Here is a 27,785-nt window from a genome sequence, read left to right as displayed (position 1 = left end):
AATAAGTTAGCTAAATTCATCTGAGATGCATTGGAGAAGAAATATGGAGCCGATGATGCTGGGGTCAAGAAATATGTTGTTAGAGAGTGGCTCAAGTTCCAAATAACTGATGATAAGCCGATTATGGATCAAGTTTGTATCTACGAGAAGATAGTCTCTGATATCCTAGCGGAAGGGATGGAGATGTGTGAAATTCTCCAAGCAAACGTCTTGATTGAAAAATTGTCAAAATCTTGGTCCAACTACCGTAATCTCCTAAAGTATAAGAAGCGAGACATTCTTCTAGAAGAACTGATTAGTCATATAAAGATTGAGGAAGTCAATCTTCTTAAAGATAAGGCTTTAGTAACCTTAATTCAATTTCCTTTAAAAGTTAACCTTGTTAAATCTAGTTCTAGTCCTAAATTTAACAGGTTTAAAGGTGCTAGGAATTCAAAGAAGATAGTAAAACTCCAGAACAAGAAGGCTATCAACTTTAAGAAACCAAAGAAAAATAAAAAGACCAACAACTAGGTGAATTACTACATGTGTGGCAAAGTTGGACACAAAGCATATCAATACGCCCAACGTTTTGACCACCAGGATCAAAACAAACTACAAGCACGTATAGTTGAAAATCCAGATGAGGTTATAGTCGATGTGGTTTCCAAAGTGAACCTAGTTGAGAACAATGTCAAGTGGATTGTAGACACATACATTTCCAAACATTTCTGTGCCAATAGAGAAATGTTCACCAAATTTGAAAGTATAGTTGAAGGTGAACAAGTCTACATGAGTAATTCTAGCACTTCAGAAGTATTCGGTAAAGGAAATATTTTACTCAAACTTACTTATAGTAAAACATTGACATTGAATAAGTCATTTATGTACTTTCCATGTGTAGAAATTTGATTAGTGGTGTATTACTAAATAAGATAGACATTAAACTAGTCCTCGAATCCGATAAACTTGTACTTTTCCAAAATAAAGATTATGTGGGAAAAAGTTATTTGAATAGAGGTTTATTTGTGATTAAGACTATATTTAATAATAAAGCCGCCACTTCTACTTATATTGTTGATCTTTTGACATGTGGCATGCTGGTTCGCGATGGACTGTGCAAGTATACACAATTGTTATCAAGTAATAAGTAAGTAAAAAGAGTATCATCTCCACAGGGGCCGTGTTGAAATCAATAATTGTAAAATTAATGTTTACAAGTTGGTTAAGAAAACAAAATTTTTAAGGTGATGGATGTTAAAATTAAATTAATCAACTATATGCAAATGAAATGAAATAAAATGCAATGAAATGGTTTAGCAATAATTCACAAGTTTTGACAACAATAACATGAATAATCTAGAACAATTTCTTTATCATTTTTAACAATATTCCAAAAAAAATTCATGGCAACTAGATCATTTATGAACTTGGAATCACAATTATAAGCTCTTTTGAGATATTAGATTTGCCACTTAGAAAAACATGCATATTTCTATGTCATCGTTTAACTCAAGATTCATTAGAATTTATGTAAAGTAATATTGACAGGTTATGTTTGAAATAGTTTAATTACATAAATATAAAGTTATGCAATGTAATAATATTCTTTTGGAATTATTACGAACCTTTAATTCATTTTGGTTCGGATATGAATTAAGCATACATCTTCTAATTATTATGTCCATTAACCACCATCTGGTTTGGATTAAGCGATTAATTCTAATGTAGTCAAACATATCTTAATGCATGAAAAACATGAATGATTTTAATTGGAAGCATAAACAATTGAGGCACAGAAAAATATAAACATGAATTGAATGAATAAAATCAAGGCATTACAATCATTCTAGCTAAAACAAATTTAAGTAATTATTATTAATGAAAAATCAATTAAATAATTTTCAATCATGTTTTTGAACTAAAAACAATTAAAAGAGAAAGGAAGAAGAAACTTTGAGATGAATTCGATGATTTCCCGAAAACTATCTGTGATGGCTTCCTCCGATTTTCGTTGTTGCTTTGATGTTGTTTAATGAATGATAAAGGGGTTTTGGCCTCTATTTATACACATGAGAAGGGGCTAGAAATAGAGATTTTCATCCACAATCTTCTCCATCATGTGGCGGCCATGAATTGTGGAGAGGATAGATTGTTGGTTTTGTTATTTTAAGCATGATGCTCAAAGTGCAAAGCTTGAAAAGTGGAAGGTTAGAATGGATGAGTAGAAGAGTTTGAGGGTTGGTTTGCAAATGTTTAAAATCAGCTTAAAGAGTTGATATTGGTACCATTATGGTAGGTTCTTGGGTGTTGGATTTGGGCCTTCATTGGATGTGTAAAGCTCTCTTTCTTTAGGTTGTATTTTGGGCCTTTATCTTTGCTAGAAGTGATCCAATTTTTGCTACCTGTTTGCCTCTTGGTCCTTCAATAATTTAAGGGTTCAAATTACTTTATTTATAATTTCCTTGATGAGTTTTTGGCAGCTTGGTTGATGATGCTTTTCCAAGCCATACTGTCATGGCCTCAATGGAAGAGCTTCAGGATAAGACTATCTCCGGTGTGACAACTGCTAAAAATAATATGAAATTAAGTGGAATTTACATAAAATTGAATAAAAATATTTTTTTAACATAAATTATTCAATTTATTATTTTTTAATAAAAATCACAAAAATCATTATCATTTACTCAGAATTTACAAGAATTTTGAGCTAGAAAGTGCTATAGATAACTCTATATTTTAGAGTTATCACATGCTAGATTAAGACATATGAATATTTATTTTCTAAAAAACTCATAAAAATAAATCTACTTTATAATCTAGATGGTAGTAGCTTTAATAAATATGACATTTGTGTTGAAGCCAAGCATACTAGACTTTCCTTAAGACTATTTCTAATAGAAAAACTGAACTTTTAGAGTTAGTTCATACTAATCTAGCAGCTATAGAAACACAGACTTCAAAAATGAAAAACGTTACTATATTACCTTTGTAGATGATTACTCTAGGTATACAAAGGTTTATCTTCTAAGAACGGAAGAAGAAGCTAAACAAACCTTTTTCATTTATAAAGCAGAAGTAGAAATCCAGCTTTATAGGAGAATAAAATGTCTTAGATCTGATAGAGGTGGTGAACATGACACTAACTTTCTTAAAGAGGTTTGTGAGAAAGACAGAATTATACATGAGTTTTTCACTCCCTATTTTCCACAAAAAAAATGAGATAGCTGAAAGGAAAAGCAGAACTCTAAAAGAAATGATGATGCTTTACTACTTAGTTTTGGCTTACTTGACCACATGTGGGGGGATGCCGTACTTTCTACAAACCACATTCTTAATAGAGTGCCTTATAAAAAAAATTAGATTGTACCCTATACAAATTGTGGAAAGGCTATACCCCTAATATGCAATACTTGAAAGTGTAGTGGTGCTTAGCAAAAGTAGGTTGCCTGCTTTTAAATAGAACATTATCGGATCTAAAACTGTTGATGTTGTTTTTGTTGGTTATACTCTAAATAGTGCTACAGATTCATATTTTTGCATGATTTTTCCATATGTGAATCTAGAGATGTTGTTTTCTTTGAAAATATTTTTCCTTTAAAGAAATCTAATATAAATCCTGATATGCAATTGGATGAGCATGTTTCTTCTTCTAGTACACATAATAGAGATATTCTTAATAATGATGTAGAACCTAGGAGAAGAAAAGGCAAAGGGCTACAACTAGTTTCAGACCTGATTTCTTTAATTCCTTTGTAACCGAGGTTAATGATTTAGACTTAATAAGTGACTCTACTGCTTATGCATTTTTGATAGATAAAGATCCAAAAACCTATGATGAAGCCATAAATTCAATAGATGCTAGTTTTTGGGGAGATGCTATTAATAATGAGCTTGAATCTATTATGTCTAATCACACTTGGGAATTAGTATACTTGCCTAGAGGTTTTAGACCTATTAGTAATAAATGAGTCTTTAGAAAGAAACTTATTCCAGTGGGTTAATACAAAAGTATAAGGCAAGTCTAGTGGTTAAAGGGTCTACTTAGAAATTTTGAGTAGATTACTTTGATACATACTCTCTTGTGACTAAGATCTCAACCATTCGTGTTTTGTTTGCTTTAGCTTCCAATCACAATTTGCTGGTGTACAGGCCAAATTTAACCAACCCAATACCCAAAAACCACTAAATCCCTAGCCCAAAACCCATCTACTAACCCACTAAGCCCAACAGTAACCTAAAAACACCACAAACAAAGAAACAGGAACCCTAGCCGCCAGCATGTGCTCCCCTCTGCTCCACCACCGACGCCAGCATGTGCTCCCCTCTGCTCCACCACCGTTTACCTGCATCAATAAAGTAAAAAGAGACAGACAACAAAGAAGCAAGTTGTAAAAAATGCCTATAAGAGGCTGAATCCAAAACCATTGTAGAGATCGGCATTTTTGATAAGTAAGAAACAATATTAGATTTGAAAAAAAGATACAAAGCAAAGAACAGATATCATCAATATATCAAGAGCAAAGAACGAAGCCCAAGGAAGAAATCAAAACCAGAGATCGAAAGGTGTTTAAATTTTCCAAGTTTCGAATCGGTTCTTCTTTCTTCTTTTTTTACTTTTCTTTTTCCGATTACATGGTGGTGCATATATATATATTATTAAAATAAAGAGGAAAATATAAAAATAAAATAAAAAATACACCTTTTTCGAAACTTGCGGTGGCCGGTGACGGCGCCCGCGGCGGAAGACGGTGGCTGTTCGCCGAGCCTAGACTGGACCAGGAGAACCTGCACAGAGAGAAAAGAAGTATTTTTTGAAAAACAAAAGGGAAGAATGAAATTTTTAAAAAAAATTTTAGTTTATATAAGAGTATAAAACGACGTAGTTTTAAGGGATTATGGAGACCTCAAAAGCGGCGCTGCTTGGCCTCGACCAGAGAGCGACCCGACACGCTAGGGATCCGCGTTTTTGTCCTAATGGGATATTTTCTCAATAAGTCCTCCGCTTTTCCCTCTTCTCGCAATTAAGTTTTTATTTATTTCAATTATACCTTAAAATTTACTTTGGTTTCATTTTGGGCCCCCATTCGAACGACGTCGTTTAGGAGGGCGGGGATTATTTCATTTTTGGACCCTATATGCTATTCGCACCTTCAAATTGGTCCCTTTCTTCTTTGTATATTTTCGAATCGGCCCAAATTCTTTTTTAAGTTCAATTTAGTCCCTAGTTGGGATATTTTACTCCTTTATTATTAAATTAATTAATTTTATTAATTTCTTGTATTATTATACTTTACCATTATAGTTATTATTATTTTCTTTTTACTTTCGTTACCACTTTATTATTATTACGTTATTATTATTATTTTCCTTATTATTACCATTAAAGTTACATTTCCTTTTCATACTTAGTTATTTGTATTATTATTTTTATATTATTGTATCATTAATTTTATGTCATCATTATTACAGTAGTTATTATTATTACTTTTATTTTATTTTTTTGTTTTATTACTAATACTATTATTAACATTGTTACTATTAAATTTATTCACTATCATTATCTCTATTTACATATTATTATTTTTCTTACTACACTATCATCATCCCCGCTTTTTTCTCACTAATATTATTGATAATAACATATTTTAATGTATTATTCTTCTTATTGTCATCATTATTATATTCATGCTTGTATTTATTCTAACGTCATTTTTATTATTATTCCCACTATTATTAGTATTGCATATATATATATATATATATATCCTTTTGTTATTATTTATATACAAACATTTTGAATATTATTACCCTCTTTTGTTAGACTAATTAATTTCACATAGTCATTATATCGCCTTTTACAACTATTCATATTATTGCTTTCACACTATCGCATTTGGCCATTATATTATTATTCATATTAATTTATGTTTACTATAAATCACATTATGTTTTTACTCAATGCCTCAAAATAATTCTTTCATAAAAGTGATATTCAGATTTGGTAATTCGAGATAATCGTGCCCTAACTTCTCTGGGTTACGATTTTTCTCATTTAACTTAAATAACAGATACTCTTTTAAATTGCTATACTGAGTCTTAAAATGCTTATTCTCAAAGATGTGAAGTGTTGTGCCCTAACTTACGGGTATGATATTTCGTCATCTCGAAATAAGAATTTTGTTTAGAAATAAAGGCAATATTCGGTGTTTGAGAATTCGAGAAAACGTGCCCTAACTTATCGGGTTTCGACTTCTCTCGCTTATTCTAAATAATCGAATACCCTTTTAATAAAATACACGATTCCATAAAGGCAAGCTCGCTCTCGAAAATTTAAGATGTCGTGTCGTAACTTCATCGGGTGTGACATTTTATATTTTGAGACGAGAGGTCTTTAACACTTGAGCTTTCTATAAAGAAGGATCGTATTTTAAAATTCTTTCAAGTTTTTTAATTTTAGACACTAAGACACTAATTAATCAACTAGGTACCAATTTTGGGCGATCGAGGGTGCTAATCCTTCCTCGTATGTAACCGACTCCGAACCTGCTTTTCTTGATTCTTGTAGATCAAAATTGTTGTTTAAATAAACCAAACTATCTATTAAAAACAACCACTTTTATGAGGTGACCCGATCACACCTCGTCAAAAAGGATCGGTGGCGACTCCCGTTCTTTTATTTTCAAAATCCAAGTCGATTCCCGTTTGTTTTCAAAAAAATGGTTACGACAGCTTGGCGACTCCACTGGGGACACGAATGAGAGAGTCAAGCCACAAGTTGATTAACTCTTGTCTTATCGAAAATTGAAAATTTGATTTTTAAATACGATCCTCTCATTGCATTGCATCAGCTATTTTTGTGGCACAATACCCGCTGCATTGGTTCGAGTCTTTAAATAGTTTTGCATATTGCATTGCATGACCGCAGTGGTCACACCCCTTTAAGTGGGAGTGAGAAACTACTCCTTCGTGAGGTTTTCACCTCCGTGCAGGATAGTGGATCGCTTTCGGGATACATCCGTACCTATGTCTTCGTGAGATTTTCATCTCCGTGCAGCCATAGGAAAATGTATCCCCCTGAATTGAACTCGGTCTGTATGAGCCTATAATGGGTGAAGATCGAGGAATCTGCTGGTTCAGGTACCCTTACTCTAGAACCAAGCCCCATATAGCGAGCCTTAAGAACACACCCTAGGTAGAGCCACTCCGAAACCCTAGTGGTTACCCGAGCAAGTGCTATATTTATTATTCTTCGTTTGCTTTGAACTGCATAAACCATCGACTTGCTTTGTTTTACTTTCATTGTATTTGCATGGCATTTTCATCATAAAAGGTGTTGATTCGTGTTCGGTTCCTAAATAGATAGCTTATCATGGAAAAGGGTTTTTGATAAAGTAGAAGACAACGCTACTGTCCTGGATATGGGTGAGACAACACAACAAGAGAAAGGTGACATCTTACCAAGGGGTATGTGTCGAGCTATGGAATTTCACTTGGATCAACAGAACCTGAATAATCTCCAAGAGTTGAAAGAAATATGGAACCGGTGGGACGATGAGGTCAAACAGTTATTCTATTGTCATTACGGTGATTTACCTTATCTCGCTTGATGTCAAGGTAGACGAGCACTGCTTTGAGCCCTTGCCCAATATTGGAATTTCGCTACAGCTTGCTTCACTTTCGGAAGGTAGATTTGGTACCTACTATAGAAGAATACACGACCTTGCTCCATTACCCAAAGATTCAGATAGACAGAATTTATACCAGACCTGCCAATGTCCCAGCATTTTCAAAAAAACTGATGAACATCACGGGGATGAGCGAACAGTGGGTGACAACCCGGATCAAACAAAAAGGAGATTGTAAATACATCCCATGGAGGAACCTGAGGGATCTAATCTTAGCGCACCCCGACGTGAAGAAAAGGGTAGATGTCTTCGCCTTGAGCATCTATGGACTGGTCATCTTCCCCAAGGCTTTGGGGCATGTAGACGAGGCTGTTGTTGACCTCTTTGATAGGCTTGGTAAAGGAACCATACCTGTACCTGCAATCTTGGCGAAAACTTTCAAATCATTAAATGCTTGTAGAAGAGCAGGTGAAGGGAGATTTATTGGATGTGCACAGCTCTTGCTATCCTGGTTCCACAGCCATTTTTGGAAAGTGGAAAAGGTCTCATATCGTATCTTCTCTGAAAATTACTCTCCGCTGAAAGAGTTAGTGGCTACACCGAGGCGAGATGATGTAACAGAAGAAAATTGGATGACGGTTCTCCAAAATCTGCAAGAAGAAGATGTTGAATGGAGAGCCCCGTGGATGGTCCCTGATGAAATATTATATCGATGCGGAGATTTTGATTGGGTTCCCTTGTTGGGAGTATGGGGAGTCGTCGGATACGCTCCTCTGCTTGCATTGCGACAATACAGATCCAGACAGTTTACACCACCAACATACGGGTTAGCCCAGTGCGAGTTCACGTTCACAGGGAATAATTACAAAAAGAAAGTTCGCGAGATATCGAATGCCTGGAACCAGACTCGTAAAATGAAGAAGTTTGCTGCCAATCCCATGACTACTCCTGAGTACGACCGATGGTGGAATCAGAGGATTAACGATAACATCCCTACATCAGATCAAAGGAATCCTCAGTCGATAGAAGAGCACTTGAAAGTAATCCCATCTGAGCTGGAAATCATCCGGCAAGATTTCGAGAGAAAGAGTCTGGAGCTAGAAAAAAGAATTGAGTATTTGGAAGAAGAAAAGATACAGTTAGGGTTAAACGTCGATGCCTAGAAACTAGAAGCTGAAAGACTCAGAAAAGGGAAAAACAAGGCCGAAGAGGACTTAGACAGTTTGAAAACGGACTATAAGAAGCTGCGCAGATCAATGAGAACCGCTGGGTTATGAAAAACATCCGAACAATGGCGACATGAAGTTAAAGAAGAACAAAGCAAAGCCAACCAGTGGGAGGAAAAATTTCGCGATGCTCAAGCTCGAGAAGGTGCTCTGAAAAGAAGTTTGGTAGAAAGTCAAAATGAGAAAGAAGGGTTAAAGATCCGTGTATCAGAGTTAGAGAGGTTATTGTATCAGTATCGCTCGCGTAACTCTGCAATCGAGTTGAAAGCTAGTCAGAACATAATCGAAGAATTAAAAAAGAATATAGAAGAACTCAAAACAGCGCTGTAAAATCGTGAACTTCAGATAGAACTCCTCGAGGTAAATAACGAGCGATAGAAGGAGCAACTTCATCAATCTCAAGACCAAGTCAGGAGCAGGGACTACATCATGGGCGGAGCTTTGACTCAAGTACGAGAAGTGGCTGACCACTTGCAAACGTTAGCAGTACAAGCCGATGTGGTGAGTTTAAAATACGAGTCAGAGTCGGACCGAGGCCAAAAGCTAGCTTGGCTTCTTAGACAGGTCAAGGCCTTAAGTATCAGGGCCAAGCCTTATATGTAATCTATTTTATGTAAAGAAACTTGTTTTCTAGAAAAGTTACTCTAATGAAATCGAATTGGAATCAACGCTTTTTTGCATTCATCGCATTCATTGCATTCATGCACCAGCATTGCATCATGCGCACTAAAACTTACAAGAAACCCTAAAAATCATGGCAGTTACCCTGGAACATCGTTACGGTACAAGAGGGAAAACAAAAGAAATGGATCAAAGGTTAGAGAGATTGGAACAAATGCAAAAAGAGATGCAGGATCAACTACAAACACGTATGCAAGAACAGCTGGCCAAAATCCAAAGAAGATGTAAGGGACCGAGATCTTTGAGTCCCAAAGGAGTATGATGGATCAATTAACGCGTCTATTGGCTAGTGGATTAGAAAAAAGGGAAAAGCCCCATAATCAATAATGGAGATGACAACGAAGATCCCGTCTACCCTCCGGGTTTGTCCCAATGGACGCTCAGACACAACCCGATGTGTACCCAAGAAGGCCATCATCACAATCAGCCTCAACCATTTCAAGCCGGTGTCTCGCACGACGATGAATTATCGACCGGTTCGTGCTCTAATCCGGGAACAATCCGACCAACCCTGTGGTCCTCAATCTCGATGAAGTAATAGAAACCGAAAAGACAAGGGTAGAATTCCCGAGAGAGCTTGAAGAAAGATGTAAATGGTTGGAAGAAAATTTTAAAGAAATGGAAAGCACCGACTATCGTGGTGGGATCGACGCTAAGGAATTAAGTTTGGTTCCAGAACTGGTACTGCCTCCCAAGTTCAAAACTCCAGAATTTGAAAAATACAACGGGACTAGCTGTCCGAAGCTCACATCACTATGTTCTGCAGACGCATGGCAGGCTATGTCAATAATGACCAACTATTGATCCACTGTTTCCAGGAAAGTCTAGTTGGGGCCGCTTCTAGGTGGTACAACCAACCGAGTCGTAACTGATCAGTTCATGGAGGATTTAGCACAAGCTTTCATGAAGCAAGATCCACGTGATGCATATGGCCCCGATAGAGTCACGTTACAGAACATGGAGAAGAAACAAAATGAGAGTTTCAGGCAATACGCCCAAAGATGGAGAGAGGTAGCAACGCAAGTTCAACCACCTCTTCTAGAGAAAGAAACGACCATGCTCTTTATCAACACGTCAAGGCTCCATTCATCAACCACATGCTAGGGAACGCTACTAAAGCTTCTCGCATATAGTAATGTCTGGAGAAATGATAGAGAACGCGATAAGATGTGGAAGGATTGAAGCAGGGGAAAGTGCTAAGAGACCAGCCCCGAGAAGGAAAGAGAATGATGTGAACAACACGAGTATACATAATAAGCCAGTCACTATGAGCCAACCAAAAGTGGTGACTACTAGCCATCAGGGCTTCGCAAGACGAGACTTCAACCCAAGGCATAACACGGAAAGGGTCCAGTTTACGCCTATCCCGATGTCCTACAAGGAATTGTACCAGAGTTTATTCGATGCCCATGTAGTGTCGCCCTTCTATCTAAAGCCGATGCAACCCCCATTCCCCAAATGGTACGACGCAAACGCCCAATGCGAATACCATGCAGGAGCCACAGGGCACTCGATAGAAAACTGTACCACTTTCAAGAAGCTGGTTGAAAGACTCATCAACATGGGTATCGTGAAATTCGATGATACACCTAGTGGAGAAAACCCGTTACCTAATCATGGGGATAAGGGTATAAATGCCATAATCGAGAGTTCAGGGAAGGAAATTAAGATGAATGTTGCAGAAGTGAATACTCCACTAAAAGAAGTATGGAAGAAAATGGTGGAAAAAGGGTTGGTAACACAGAATTCAAGGGACAGACACCAAGGAGCAAAAAGTTATTGCGAGTTCCATAATCAAGAGGACCATGAGATTCAGAAATGTCGCGAATTCAGGGCTCTAGTACAAGGGTTAATGGATAATAAGGAGCTGGAATTCTTCAAGTATGCTAGGAGCCCAGAAAGAACAGACGTGTGTGCTTCAGATGAAGGGTCGACGAGAAACACTTGTAAAATCAACCACCCATTGGTTATCATATCACGCTTAAGAACTAATGAAGACGGGACACAAGTCACCCCCAAAGTCGTGATCCAGAAGCCCGTTGCTTTCCCTTATAAAGATAGCAAGAGGGTACAATGGAATTACAGCTGCAATGTGACGATCCCAGGAAAGAAGAGCCCGGCCAGTGCTTCACAACAAAACCAAGATGTAGGTTTTTTTACACGCAGTGGGAGACGTTATGTTCCCGAGGGTACAGGAACCAAAATTGCCGAAGAAAGAATCCCAACAGTTGAGCAAAGGAAAGAAAAGACAGTCGGGTTCGAATCGCCAGTCAATGAGTCTGTAACCGAGAATGAAGCCAGGGAATTCTTAAAATTTTTAAAACACAGTGAGTACAGCGTCGTGGAACAGTTACATAAGCAACCGGCTCGTATTTCGGTGCTAGCTTTACTTTTGAGCTCAGAAACGCATCGGAGCGCGTTAATGAAAGTGCTGAACGAGACATACGTCGCGCATGACATCTCTGTTAACAAACTAGACCGCCTGGTCAACAATATCAGCGCCGACAATTTTATTTTCTTTAACGACAACGAAATACCACCGGAGGTATAGGGTCCACAAAGGCCTCAAGACATTACCACGCTGTTGCAAGGGGTACACATTACCGGGTGTATTGATCGATAATGGATCAACACTAAACGTCTTACCCCTATCCACACTGAATAGGTTGCCCGTGGATAGTTCCCATATGAAAACATGCCAAAATGTAGTAAGGGCGTTTGACGGTACTGAAAGGAAAGTGATGGGGAGGATTGAATTATCCCTTCAAATCGGTCCTAGCACGTACGAGGTAGACTTCTTAGTAATGGACATCAAACCCTCTTACAATTGCCTATTGGGAAGACCATGGATCCACTCGGCGGGGGCAGTGCCGTCATCATTACATCAGAAGCTCAAACTTATAACGGAGGGTCGATTGGTGACTATAAATGCGGAGGAAGACATCATTGCATCTGTTACCAGCAACGCACCATATGTGAGGACAGATGATGAAGCCATAGAATGTTCTTTTCGATCGTTGGAGTTTGTAAATGCGACCTTTGTTGTCGAAGGAAATAAAGTCCCGACACCCAAACTTTCCAAAACCACAAGAATGGGACTACAACTGATGGTTGGGAAGGGAGCCTTGCCAGGGAAAAGACTTGGAAGAAGCCTACAAGGAAGGGTCAAAGTACCTATGCTCACGGGCAAAAGGGACCGCTTTGGCTTAGGATTCAAGCCAGATGCAAGACAAAAGAAAGAGGAGCAAGAGAAGAAACAAGAAAAGAGAAGAGCGCGTTTGAAAGGGGAAGAGGTTAAATGGAAGCCAATGACCTTTCCCCATATATCCAGAACATTTGTGTCGGGAGGAACTATTTATACCGAAGGAAGATCGGTAGGCCAAGAGTCCACTGAAGAAATGTGGGAAAGCTTAAGCATTAATGCCACGCTCAAGGAGGAACCGAGAAGAAATGGGCGGCATTCGCCCTTATGAGCCGAAAGTGTTTTGAATAATTGGATCATGGAAGAGATTCTCGTAGTCTTTAAAACTAACACAGAGTAATGCCCAAAACACGCTTATTACCCTAGGCCTAGAAGTAATAAGTGTCTTTTTGTGAAATAAGCCTATGTTCAAAATCGTTATTTCAATGAAATGCATCCTTTTGTCTTATTCAGTGCGAATATTCTTTTATTCTTTCATTCATAATCATAACGTACATACCATTGTTCTTAGATTATTTTGTTCTTTGTATCTTCCTTTATGCCTAAAACAGGTCTCCAGATATCAACGATGTGAGTGACCTTGCTATTAATTCGGAGTCTCCTTTCGAGCGCGATATGTGTCTAGAGGGATCCGAAGAATTTGAAGATGACAGAGATTGTAACTTATCCCCTGATTTGTTAAGGATGGTACAACACGAGGAGAAACAGATTCTACCCCACAAATAGACCGTAGAAGTCGTGAACTTGGGAGATGAACTAGAAAGGAGAGAAGTAAAGATCGGAACTTGCATCACCACAGAGATAAAGCGGGACCTTATTGAGTTACTCCAAGAGTTCAAGGATGTCTTTGCATGGACATACCAGATATGCCCGGCTAAATCTCGACATTGTGGTACACAGCTCCCCATCAAAGAAGAATGCAAGCCGCCCAAAAAAAGCTTCAAGGATGCGGCCCGATGTTCTATTGAAGATAAAAGAGGAAGTCAAGAGGCAATTTGATGCTGGTTTCTTACAAGTAGTTAAGTACTTGGAATGGGTAGCCAACATCGTCCCGTCCCCTAAAAAGGATGGAAAGGTACGGATGTGTGTAGACTACGAGACTTAAACAAGGCCACCCGAAAGATAATTTCCGTTGCCTCATATCGACACCTTAGTGGACAACACGGCAGTTACTCACTCTTCTCCTTCATGGATGGTTTCTGGGTACAATCGGATCAAGATGCATCCTCAAGACATGAATAAAACCACATTTGTGACCATGTGGGGAACCTTTTGCTATAAAGTAATGCCATTCGGATTGAAAAATGCAGGAACAACATATCAGAGAGCCATGGTAACCCTATTTCATGATATGATGCATAAAGAAATTGAAGTCTATATCGACGACATGATTGCCAAATCTCGGACAGAAGAAGAGCATGTGCAAGTCTTGAGGAAATTATTTTCGAGGTTGAGAAAATTCCAGTTGAAACTCAACCCCGTAAAATGTACCTTCGGAGCCAGGTCAGGAAAATTACTAGGATTCGTGGTCAGTGGAAAAGGGATTGAGATTGACCCAGACAAAGTCAAAGCCATACAAGAGTTACCTCCACCACGCACTCAGAAGGAAGTTTGAGGATTCCTAGGAAGACTAAATTACATCACTCGGTTTATTTCACAACTAACCGAGAAATGTGACCCCATATTCCGTCTCCTTAAGAAACACAACCCTGGTGGTTGGGACGAGGAATGCCAGAAGACCTTCGACAAAGTTAAGCAATATTTGTCTAATGCACCAGTATTAACACCACCTAATCCAGATAAGCCATTGATACTGTATTTGACGGTATTTGAAAATTCTATGGGATGCGTACTTGGCCAACACGATGAATCGGGAAGGAAAGAAAAAGCGATATATTACCTCAGTAAAAAGTTTACTGAGTGTGAGATGAGATACTCGTTCATTGAAAAGTTGTGCTGTGCCTTGATTTGGACAACCCGAAGACTGAGACAATACATGTTGTACCATACAACTTGGCTGATCTCTAAAATGGATCCTCTGAAGTACTTGATGGAGTCAACTGCCTTGAACGGGAGAATGGCCCGATGGCAAATTCTACTTTCTGAATTCGATATAGTCTATGTGAACTAGAAGGCCGTAAAAGGGAGTGCGATAGCAGATTTCTTAGCCAGCAGAGCCCTAGAGGACTACGAGCCTCTGAACTTTGATTTCCCAAATGAAGATCTAATGTGCATAGCAACCACCGAAGAAGATCCTCAAGAGGGTCACCCTTGGAAGCTAAACTTTGACGGAGCATCAAATGCCATGGGTAACGGAATCGGGGCAGTTCTGGTGTCCCCGAGTGGAGATCATTATCCATTCACTAGTAAATTGGATTTCGACTGCACGAACAATATGGCAAATACGAGGCATGCATCATGGGAATACGTGCGGCCATAGAACGTAAAATCAAGGTGTTAGAGGTATATGGAGATTCTGCCCTAGTGATTTATCAACTCAAAGGTGAATGGGAGACAAGAGACCCCAAACTGATCAATTACCGGAGGTTGATCCTTGAGTTAATTAAAGAGTTTGGTGATATTGTCTTCTACTACCTCCCACGAGAAGAAAATCAGATGGTTGACGCCCTAGCAACTTTGGCCTCTATGATCAAGGTGAACCAACCAGAGGATGTGAAACCAATCCAAATGAGCATTTACGAGGCCCCGGCTCATTGTTACAACCTTGAAGAAGAAGAGGAAAATGATGATCACCCTTGGTACCACGACATCTTATGATATGTGAAGAATCGTGAGTACCCTAACTAAGCTACTGAGAATGACAAGAGAACGTTGAGAAGACTGGCCAGTGACTATGTCTTAGATGGGGAGATCCTGTACAAAAAAAGGAAGGATCAGGTACTATTAAGATGTGTAGACGCCATTGAGGCTAAGAAAATCTTGGAAGAAGTCCACGAGGGCATCTGCGGGACACACGCTAATGGTTTTACAATGGCCAGGCAAATTATGAGGTTCGGTTATTATTGGTCCACCATGGAAGGAAACTGTATTAACTACGCCAAAAGATGTCATAAGTGCCAAATATATGGAGACAAGATTAATGTGCCTCCCTCACCTCTGCATATCATGACCTCGCCATGGCCTTTCTCGATGTGGGGGCATGGATGTGATTGGGCCAATTTTGCCAAAAGCTTCAAATGGGCATCGTTTCATCTTTGTGGTCATCGATTATTTCACCAAATGGGTGGAGGCCTCTTCATATGTCACTAAATCAGCAGTTAGCAAGTTCCTAAAAAAGGAAATCATCTGTCGATATGGAATGCCAGAAAGGATCATATCTGACAACGCATTGAATTTAAATAACAAAGACGATAGCGGATGTCTGCAGTCGCTCAAGATCGACACCACAACTCGTTATCAGACGCTCAAGATGAACGGTGCAATCGAAGCAGCCAATAAGAACATTAAGAAGATTGTAGGAAAGATGACAGAAACTTATAAAGATTGGCATGAGAAGCTACCATTTGCCCTCTATGCTTACCGAACGTCTATCAGAACTTCTACTGGGGCAACGCCTTTCTCATTAGTCTATGGAATGGAGGCGGTTTTACCTATCGAGGTCGAGATCCCTTCCCTCAGAGTTTTGTCAGAAGTAAAGTTGGATGAAGCAGAATGGATCCAGTCCCGATACGATCAATTGAATTTGATTGAAGAAAAGAGGCTACGGGCTATTCGCCATGGTCAGATGTACCAAAAGCGAATGATGCGAGCTTACAACAAAAAGGTTCGTCCTAGAGAGTTCCACGAGGGAGACCTAGTACTAAAAAAGATTCTGCCCATACAAAAGGACTTCAGAGGAAAATGGATGCCAAATTGGGAAGGGCCTTATGTGGTGAAGAAAGCCTTTTCTGGCGGAGCATTGATATTGGCTGAAATGGATGGCAAGACCTTATCCAATCCCGTGAATTCGTATTCAGTTAAGAAATACTTCGCCTAAAAAAAAAAAAAAAGGAGAGGCCAGGGTGAAAACTTGCAAAGAGCACCTTGAGACCAAAGGGATTTTGAATTGAAAACCCGTAAAAGGGCGATTCAAATTTTGATCAAAGGTGGGGCATGCGATGGTCTTATGGCACCTAAATTAACAAGGAGGAGAGATGTTACATTTTGGGGCATCTGCAAGAGTACTCTAGATCCCCTAAACACATGTTGGGCAAAAAAAAAAAAAAGAGTCCTCAAGAAGTTAGTACAGAGAAACTCACGCTGCGATATCTGGGGCACCTATTCCCTTTTATTCATTTTTGTATTCCAGCAATGTTTGTTGACTGCGATTAATATATTCCCATCAAATGTTGTTCCTGATAAATTTCAGTTTTTGTCGTTGTTATAATCTTTTTCAAGCATTTTGCATTGAAATGATGATTAATGGACTAAAACCATTTTTGCAAAAAGAGTTCTGCACATTACTCTGAAAGTTTCTAAATAGTACAGAACACAAACAGACTATTATTTAGAACTAACCAAACTCAAAGATTGGAAGCATCTCGAGAAGAAGAGGTTTAAATGGGGACTACCTCTTGGGTTTTCCGCTCAAAATTTGAACTCAACAAGAAGACAGGGTACCATTTCAGTGAAGGAACCTTGGTGAACAAAGAGCAATGGCAACCTAAACAGGGATTCATGCTCACAACATACTGCACTCATACATTCATAGATCATTCATAAATGCATCTAATTAGGAACATTTGATTCATTTTGATCATAACATCCTAATTCTTTGACATAAGCATAAATACATGGAACTGATTCTACAGGCCATGTCCCTAGAATCAGTGAATTCATAAGTCTTACCTCCCTAAGCAGTAGGGTAACAGTGAAGATTTACGATCTTAACCCCTAAGCAAGAGGGAAACAGATCGAAGACGAAGGGTCTTAAACCCCTAATCGGTAGGGTAACAGATCAATTGCAGATCTTATCTCCCTAAGCAGTAGGGAAACAGATCGAAGATGAAGATCTTAACCCCCTAAGCAGTAGGGAAACAGATCAAAGATGATGGGCTTTAACCCCCTAAGCAGTAGGGTAACAAGCCAAATCTACAAGCTTTAACCCCCTAAGCAGTAGGGTAACAAGCCAGATTTACAGACCTTAACCCCCTAGGTAGTAGGGTAATAGGTTGAAAATTACAGATCTTGCCTCCTCGAATGCAGTGAAGCAGATTCAAACTACCAAGCTTTAACCCCCTAAGCAGAAGGGTAACAAGCTGATGTTCATAGGGTCTTAAACCCCTAAGCAGTAGGGAAACAAACCAAATTGCAGATCTTATCTCCCTAAGCAGTAGTGGTGTAGATCGAAGACGAAGAACCTTAAACCCCTAAGCAGTAGGGTAACAGGTTAAATTGCAGATCTTATCTCCCTAAGCAGTAGTGGAGCAGATCGAAGACGAAGAACCTTAAGCCCCTAAGCAGTAGGGTAACAGGTTAAGTATACAGATCTAAAACCCTAAGCAGTAGGGAAACAGATCAAAGTTGACGAGCCTTAATCCCTTAAGCAGTAGGGTAACAGGCTGAAAATTAAATATCTTCTTTCTAAAACAGCAGTGGAGTTGATCGAAGCCACAACAGATCTCCTTGAAGTTTCAATGGAGTAGATTGAAGTCACATGTCTTAGCTCCATAGAGTTGCAGTGGAACAGATTACAGAACTTATCTCTTTGAAGTTGCATTAAAGCAGATCATTACAAATCATATCCCCTGAAGTTGCAGGGGAGCACATTGAAGATACTTGAAGAAGATGGGCACCGAAGAAGTCGAGACCCGGTGAGACCAGGCAAATTTGGCCCTTTTGGAGTCTTTGCTCCATTCTCGTTACACGACAACGAGCAAAGAGGGGCAGCTGTACAGGCCAAATTTAACCAACCCAATACCCAAAAACCACTAAATCCCTAGCCCAAAACCCATCTACTAACCCACTAAGCCCAACAGTAACCTAAAAACACCACAAACAAAGAAACAGGAACCCTAGCCGCCAGCATGTGCTCCCCTCTGCTCCACCACCGACGCCAGCATGTGCTCCCCTCTGCTCCACCACCGTTTACTGCATCAATAAAGTAAAAAGAGATGACAACAAAGAAGCAAGTTGTAAAAATGCCTATAAGAGGTGAATCCAAAACCATTGTAGAGATCGGCATTTTTGATAAGTAAGAAACAATATTAGATTTGAAAAAAAGATACAAAGCAAAGAACAGATATCATCAATATATCAAGAGCAAAGAACGAAGCCCAAGGAAGAAATCAAAACCGAGAGATCGAAGGTGTTTAAATTTTCCAAGTTTGAATCGGTTCTTCTTTCTTCTTTTTACTTTTTTTTTCCGATTACATGGTGGTGCATATATATATATTATTAAAATAAAGAGGAAAATATAAAAATAAAATAAAAAATACACCTTTTTCGAAACTTGCGGTGGTGGTCGTGATTTACGCCATGCATGAAGACTAGAGTCGTCACGAGCCTAGACCGGACCAGAGAACTCTGCAGAGAGAAAAGAAGTATTTTTTGAAAAACAAAAGGGAAGAATGAAATTTTAAAAAATTTTAGTTTATATAAGAGTATAAAACGACGTAGTTTTAAGGGGATTATGGAGACCTCAAAACGGCGCCGTTTGGCCCTCGACCCGCGCAGGCGACCCGACACGCTAGGGGATCCGCGCGTTTTTGTCCTAATGGGATATTTTCTCAATAAGTCCCTCCGCTTTTCCCTCTTCTCGCAATTAAGTTTTTTATTTATTTCAATTATACCTTAAAATTTACTTTGGTTTCATTTTGGGCCCCCATTCGAACGACGTCGTTTAGGAGGGCGGGGATTATTTCATTTTTGGACCCTATATGCTATTCGCACCTTCAAATTGGTCCCTTTCTTCTTTGTATATTTTCGAATCGGCCCCAAATTCTTTTTTAAGTTCAATTTAGTCCCTAGTTGGGATATTTTACTCCTTTATTATTAAATTAATTAATTTTATTAATTTCTTGTATTATTATACTTTACCATTATAGTTATTATTATTTTCTTTTTACTTTCGTTACCACTTTATTATTATTACGTTATTATTATTATTTTCCTTATTATTACCATTAAAGTTACATTTCCTTTTCATACTTAGTTATTTGTATTATTATTTTTATATTCTTGTATCATTAATTTTATGTTGTCATTATTACAAGAGTTATTATTATTACTTTTATTTTATTTTTTTTGTTTTATTACTAATACTATTATTAACATTGTTACTATTAAATTTATTCACTACCATTATCTCTATTTACATATTATTATTTTTCTTACTACACTATCATCATCCCGTTTTTTTCTCACTAATATTATTGATAATAACATATTTTAATGTATTATTCTTCTTATTGTCATCATTATTATATTCATGCTTGTATTTATTCTAACGTCATTTTATTATTATTCCCACTATTATTAGTATTGCATATATATATATATACATATCCTTTTGTTATTATTTATATTCAAACATTTTGAATATTATTACCCTCTTTTGTTAGACTAATTAATTTCACATAGTCATTATATCGTCTTTTACAACTATTCATATTATTGCTTTCGACACTATCGCATCTGGTCATTATGTTATTATTCATATTAATTTATGTTTACTATAAATCACATTATGTTTTTACTCAATGCCTCAAAATAATTCTTTCATAAAAGTGATATTCCGTATTTGGTAATTCGAGATAATCGTGCCCTAACTTACTGGGTTACGATTTTTCTCATTTAACTTAAATAACAGGATACTCTTTTAAATTGCTATACGAGTCTTAAAAATGCTTATTCTCGAAGATGTGAAGTGTTGTGCCCTAACTTACCGGGTATGATATTTCGTCATCTCGAAATAAGAATTTTGTTTAGAAATAAAGGCAATATTCGGTGTTTGAGAATTGAGAAAACGTGCCCTAACTTACTGGGTTTCGACTTCTCTCGCTTATTCTAAATAATCGAATACCCTTTTAATAAAATACACGATTCCATAAAAGGCAAGCTCGCTCTCGAAAATTTAAGATGTCGTGTCCTAACTTACTGGGTGTGACATTTTATATTTTGAGACGAGAGGTCTTTAACACTTGAGCTTTCTATAAAGAAGGATCGTATTTTAAAATTCTTTCAAGTTTTTTAATTTTCGACACTAAGACACTAATTAATCAACTAGGTACCAATTTTGGGCGTATCGAGGGTGCTAATCCTTCCTCGTATGTAATCGACTCCGAACCTGCTTTTCTTGATTCTTGTAGATCAAAATTGTTGTTTAAATAAACCAAACTATCTATTAAAAACAACCACTTTTATGAGGTGACCCGATCACACCTCGTCAAAAAGGATCGGTGGCGACTCCCGTTCTTTTATTTTCAAAATCCAAGTCGATTCCCGTTTGTTTTCAAAAAAATGGTTACGACAGCTGGTACATCAAATGGATATGAATACAACTTTCTTGAATAGTGATTTGGATGAGGAAATCTACATTGAGCAACCTTTAAGATTTGTGGCACCTGGTATGGAAGATAAAGTTTGCAGACTCAAAAAATCTTTGTATGTTCTCAAACAAAACAATGGTATGAGAAATTTTATAAGATTATTCTCAGTTTTAGTTTTATTGTTAATGATGAAGATGCATGTATGTATTCTAATATGTTTGGTTCTGATTGTGTCATCATAAGTCTGTATGTAGATGACATGTTAATTTTTAGTTCTAATATAGAATCCATTAATAAAACCAACACTTTCTTATCTACCAGATTTGAAATGATTGATTTGGGAGAGGTAGATTTAATCTTAAGAGTTAAGGTTACAAAATCAAAAAAAGGGATTTGCATTAAGCCAGTCTCACTATATAGAGAAAGTGTTAAAAAAAATTTAATAGCTTTGATGGAATCCCTTTGAGAACTCCTTATGATTCTAGCATACAACTATTAAAGAATAGAGGAAATGATGTTTCTCAATTAGAGTATACTAAGATTATTGAAAGTCTTATATTCTTGATGAACTACACTCAGTCAGACATTGCTTATGCAGTTAGTAGATTAAGTAGATATACCCATAATCCAAGCAATGAGCATTGGAATGCTCTAAAGCGTTTGCTTAAATAACTTAAAGGTAAAATAACTTGGGAGTTGGAATTTATCGGATACTCTGCAGTCCTTGAAGGTTATTCTGAAGTAAATTGGGTAACTAATAATGATAAGGTGAGCTCTACAAGTGGGTATGTTTTTACTTTGGGTGGAGCAACCATTTTTTGGAAGTCTACTAAACAGACTTGTATTGCTCGCTCCACGATAGAGTCTGAGTTCATAGCACTTGACTTAGTCGAGAAAGAAGTCGAGTGGCTTAAGAATCTACTAGCAGAGATTCATTTATAAGGGAAACTAGTACCTAACATATCTCTATTATGTGACTCACAAGCCACAAATTGCATTGCTAAGAGCCAAGCTTACAATGGTAAGAAGAGGCATATTCGAATAAGACATGAATCTGTGAGACATTTAATAAAGAATGGAGTACTCAAGTTGTAGTACGCGAGGTTTGAAAGGAACCTAGCTGATCCACTAACCAAAGGGTTAAGTAGGAGAATGGTACTTGATTCGTCGATGGGGATGGGTTTTAAGCTCAGTGGTTGAGGAATTCATGGTGGATACCCAACATAGTTTTTTAAGTTCAATGTGGTCAAACGAAACCATGGAAAGACTCATAGTATACATTTTACCTATCCCTATGGCAAACGATATACATGTATAAGGATGAGTTCTTACTCTTAATGAGTTCATAGCCAAGAGTTTAGGTGGTCCTATTGAGACAGACTTGATAAATTCACTGACTTGAGAGGTTGAGTTTATTACTCTTAATGAGTTCATATCCGAGAGTGTGGATGGTCCTATTGAGATGAACTTGATGAATTCATAGAATCTAAATTTGAGAGGATGAGCTTAATAAATGCTCCTAATGATTTTATAGCCTTAATTCAGGCGGTCTATATTGAGATAGGCTAGATGAAATCACCTACATAAGTGTGAAGGACTAGCCATCTTCTGTGAAAAACATTTGGGTAGTTTTTCTAGAGTACTTACTAGCATCCCGAGGTGCATTGGCCAAAAACTTGCTGATTTATCGCAGAACATCAATTGGATCTTAGATTAGTTGTGTATCATGAGTTAACTCCTATCTTAACAAGTTCAAGATTCATTCACTTGTTAAAGAAAATAATCACTCATTTCACTATATGCTAGTTCAAATCCACAAGATACTAATGCTTAAGCGACTAATTTCGTTGTTGCTCTTCTCACATTTTAACTGGAAATATCTCTACTTATTCTTGTGTTTACAAAAATTTTCAAATTTACTTTGCATTAGTGGGGGATTGTTGGTAATGCAAAGGATTGTTGGTAAATGGGTATATCCCACATTGGTTAAGTATAAACTATTGAGAAGGTTTATAAATAACATTATTTTTTACTCTCATTGAATATAGCATTACTTTTTACTCTCATTGAGTAGTTAGGCTATAGCCTTCATACGCGCACGTTGTCGATGCCCGACACAGTCCATGTCTGTGCCCATGTTAACATGTTTCTTCAACATGTATCACGTGCATTTCTTTTTGGATAAAATTCTTATATTTTTCCAGAAAATAATTTCTTTAAAACAGTTTTATTCCTCCACATTTTTTTTAATATTACGAAAATATGGAACAAATTATACTGTTGTGCGGAAATGGTAGGTCAAAACTATAACTGGCCCTACGAATTTTACTCTTTTGCCCTTGCTATTTACTATTTTACCTTTCTATTACTAGTATAAATACCCTTGCTATTTACTATTTTACCTTTCTATTACTAGTATAAATAGAGAGTTTTTTTCCTCATTTTTCACAAAGAAAACAAACATAGCAATCAAAGAACTATTTTCTCCTCCTCGCCTCTTTTCCCATTCTTTTCTAAAAATTCTATCGTTTTTCCCTAAATTACATTAGAAGAAATTATTTCTAGGAGTTTGGGTTTTAAGCGTGATCGACTGTGACCCCTCCAAACTTTCTTGGAAATTGATCCTAGTGTGATTTCCCTGCGAAGAGCAATACCAATTGTGTCCCATCTTCTTTATTCGGGTGTACGAATACTAAAGCACTGTGTTAACCTTGGAGGACGACGTTCATTGGACGATTACACCGATCATGGTGAATTCATTTCTAAGGTAGTAGTTCTTCCACAGTGTAGTAAATTTTGATTTCTTAATTCTTGGTTTATTTTTCCAGTCAGTGCTAACAAATTTTTTTTGGCAGTAGTATATTTTCCAACAATAAATAATCCAAAAATTATCAACTAAATTATAAGTGATGAGTTATGGATTTTTTTTTATGAAAAATGAACTATGTCTCTAAATTACTAAAAATTATATCTCTTAGTTATTAATTAAGAGGTATTAGATACTTATTTGGATAGCTTCAACTCTTACTAAAATGTGACTATCCAAATATGTTTCTATTTGATCGATATGAAGTTTTTATAAATAAGACTCAAATTTCACTTGGAATGTCATAACCGTAAAAACTTGAAACAAAATTTTATTATGTTCTTCAATCTTTAAATATTAATTGATTGTTCTATAAAGAATTACTACATAAGTTATTTATAAAAGTTGATATTCTAGTTATATATTGTCGTGTTAGAGCCAAACTAAAACAATTATTAACCTTCATTAGATTCTTGAAGTTTATTTATCAATAACTTTTTTGCTCACCAATATATATGATTTAAGTTATCAATAAAACTTTAAAGATTTAACATGATTATAGACATTTTAAATATTTATTAACTAGTTCGGGCGAGTTTACTATTTATATAAATTATTTGAAATATAATATATTTGTAGATATTAAATATATTGCATGTATAGATTTTTAAATTTAACGGTTAGGCTTTCAAAGTTGATTATGTTTAAATATATCGAAAATTTTTATATTTAAAAGATGTTTTTATAAGATTTAAAAAAAAACAGTGATGTATGATGTTATTATATCTCATTGTTGCATGCAATTTTGTGATTTGTGTTGAGATTTTAGTTTTAAATTTTAATTATAATTTAATGAATCAGGTTTATATTTATCATTTAAAATTTTATTATTATTATTAATAAAAATCATATTTACAATTTAATTTAAAAATAGGATCCATTTTAGATATAATTAAAAAAAAGGTAATCTTAGAACTCAAAGGTCTCGTATTTGCTCTCATGCCAACAGCATCTTCGGTAATTTCCGCAAAACAGCCAATGACTTTGGAATTTTATATTTGCCAAACTTCATTCAGAAATAATAGATGGAGTTTTGCTTGAGATAGAAAATGTTTGATATTGGATTGTCAAAAGTAGATGATGTTGCTCTGTTAAATCCTTAAAGAAAAAATTCCGTTAACTTGGTACAATGATTTCTAGGCTATGAAAATGAAAATGATATCAGATTGACGTAACCTCAACCTGCATTATTTCTCCCTGTATTCTGGGGAAATTTATTGGCAATAGCTTGGGGTTCTTTTTCTAGTTTTGGATAAACGAGAATTTCATCAAATATGAATTCTTTTTTGCAATGTCAACGCCGAAAACATTTATCCTTATCGTTAAAATTTTGAAGCTTGATCCATTTGTTTTTAAAAAATAATAAGCATGGGAAGCTCCTAACATACAAAATACAAAGGTCTCTACTCCTATAAAGAAGATATGATTGTTTATTCAAGTTTATAGTTTGTTTAAACTGATGAAACCTTGCATGATTTGGATGACTACATCAAGAACTGCGCCTGACATTCATCACTAAACAGGCCAACCCCCCCCCCCCCCCACTTTGTATCGTTATTGATTAATTGCCCCTACTTGTGAAAGTTTGGTCGGATTTTGAATGACTCAAGCGTGGCAATGGTTATCTCGTATAGTTGTGAATAGAACTTAGTCAGCAAACCCTTTCTTTGAGCTGGCTTCATTTAATTTCATTTCTATATGTTCTTCGGTTGTTCAAAGCTGGTTGGCTCCTGAATTAATTTTTTTGGTCTTACCAAACATAATCCTCATTTTTAGGTATAAAATAATTTGCTCTATTTGAAATATTCATTGAAATCTAGTTGAATGTGTTCAATACCCTTATCTGGGCAGCTTTTGAAACGCCTACCATCAAATCCATCAATTTTCTTAGAGGATGGAGGATGCTTTGGTTTGGTTGTCATCAGTAGCCCCAGTAAAATTTTCAAAAGTTTTAAAGTTAAAATGAGAATTTTTTTAAAGAAAAATTTTGGGAGTGTAATTAAAATTTTTAAATTTTTTGTGAGATTAATAAGAAATTTTCAAAAAATTTAACAGTATTCAATTAATTTTTTATAAAAAATGAAAGGCATAATGATTACTTTCAAGAAAAAATTTTAAAAGAGAAATGAAAATTTTCAAAAATTTTGGAAAGCCTAATTAAAATTTTCTAAAAATTTCTCAAAAAAAATTAAAATTTCCCAAAATTTTGGGGGGCCAAGACCCTACACCACCATAATGGTCCGCCTCTTTGCCATCTGCAACACAAGAATAGGAACAGAAGGACTTAATTATAGATATGAAAAAGAATAAATGCCATAAAATATTTTCAGGAATAAGCCTGGTCATTTCATCAGACCAGCATTGTTCTTTCTCTTTGAATATATATATATATATATATATTTCTCGGTGAGGAACATTAAAATGCTTAAACAGTAAAGTTTTAAAGGGTATAGATGCCTAATGTATCAATAATCGAAGACAGTTGCCTTTATTATGTTCTGATAATTGACAAGTTAACTTGATGTCATTGGCAATATTGGTTTCTTCATTTCCATTCAATCACTTTCATGCATCCAATGTGATGAAATTGTTTGATCTCAGATCATGATATGCATCTCTCTCAAGATCTATAGTTGTTTTCAAACTGTATTTGAAGGTCAATAAAACACCATATTCCAGCCTACAATGGTCGTCACACAGTTCAAATCAATTTAACATAAATGATTTCCAGTTCCCAGGTGGTGTGATTATTTACAATCCTGGTCCCTGCTCCTTGTGCCAACAAATCCACCTCAATAATCCATTGTTTTCATAAATATTGCTTCTTCTTCTGTTTTTAATAACGACAAACTTTGGAAACATAAGATTCATTCAACCAAAGTACTTCTGCAGACAAACAGAACAATGCAGGCCTATCGATTGGCATCTTTGTGATGTTAGTGTTTAAATACAAATCGCAAAAAAGGATAAAGGGACTAATTCAAAGCATTAATAGAAGATAAAGACACTTGTTAAAAACAATTCAATCGATTGGAAAAAATTAACTTGGTGCAGGCTTTTGTTTCTCCAATATACTTCCTTGAAATGGTTGGTCACAAAGTCTTGTATGGTGTAGAGGGTAAAGAGGTTGGATTTTTTTTTTTCTTGTAAGAAGTGAAGGTGAAAGTGAAAAGCAAGGCGGAATCCTCAAAGATGCTCCTCTTGAGTAGAATTTTTTCTTGAGAAATATATTGCAAAATAAGGGCTGGTTTGTTTTCTTGTCCAATGTTTTTGTGCTATGGATAAATTAGCATATGCACCTGGAAAATGACAGAATTTACATGTTCATCAATGATTGAAACATTATATAGTATATCAATTTCAGACCTCTCAGCGATTTTGTCGAGAGTTAAAATGTGGTTTCAAAAAAATTAACTTTACCGTCTTTATCAAATACCTTTCTATTTCTTTGAATATTTTATTATGAGAACATCTCACCAGAAAAAAACAACTACTGGAATGGGTAAAGATGCTTAGATTGTAGATTGGTCAATGACCAAATTGTTTACTATGCTGGCTACAACAATGAATAAGAATCTTGAATAGATTGTAAGATAATTCAGTTCTTGGCCAAATGGTGACCCTAGTCCTAGGCTTTGATAATGCAGCCTAACCCCTGAAGTGAAAAGTCATTAATGGAAGATGAAGTACAAACATGAAGCAAGCCTCAGTTCT

At 36.5% G+C, this 27,785-nt stretch overlaps 1 protein-coding gene across 1 annotated transcript; it reads left to right on the top strand.

The window, feature by feature from the left end:
* The first annotated feature begins 10,649 nt into the window (after positions 1 to 10,649).
* On the top strand, positions 10,650 to 12,065 carry LOC128283850 (uncharacterized). The gene has a single exon (XM_053021259.1). It carries the CDS (start codon positions 10,650 to 10,652, stop codon positions 12,063 to 12,065), a length of 1,416 nt encoding a protein of 471 aa, XP_052877219.1.
* Positions 12,066 to 27,785: the final 15,720 nt, after the last annotated feature.

Source organism: Gossypium arboreum, chromosome 11 (assembly GCF_025698485.1).
Source record: "Gossypium arboreum isolate Shixiya-1 chromosome 11, ASM2569848v2, whole genome shotgun sequence".
NCBI lineage: Eukaryota > Viridiplantae > Streptophyta > Magnoliopsida > Malvales > Malvaceae > Gossypium > Gossypium arboreum.
This window is presented reverse-complemented; position numbering and strand designations above follow the sequence as displayed.

Bases quoted from the DNA above. Each gene is read 5' to 3' on its own strand.
- LOC128283850 (XM_053021259.1), top strand. From the start codon at position 10,650: ATGTCTGGAGAAATGATAGAGAACGCGATAAGATGTGGAAGGATTGAA.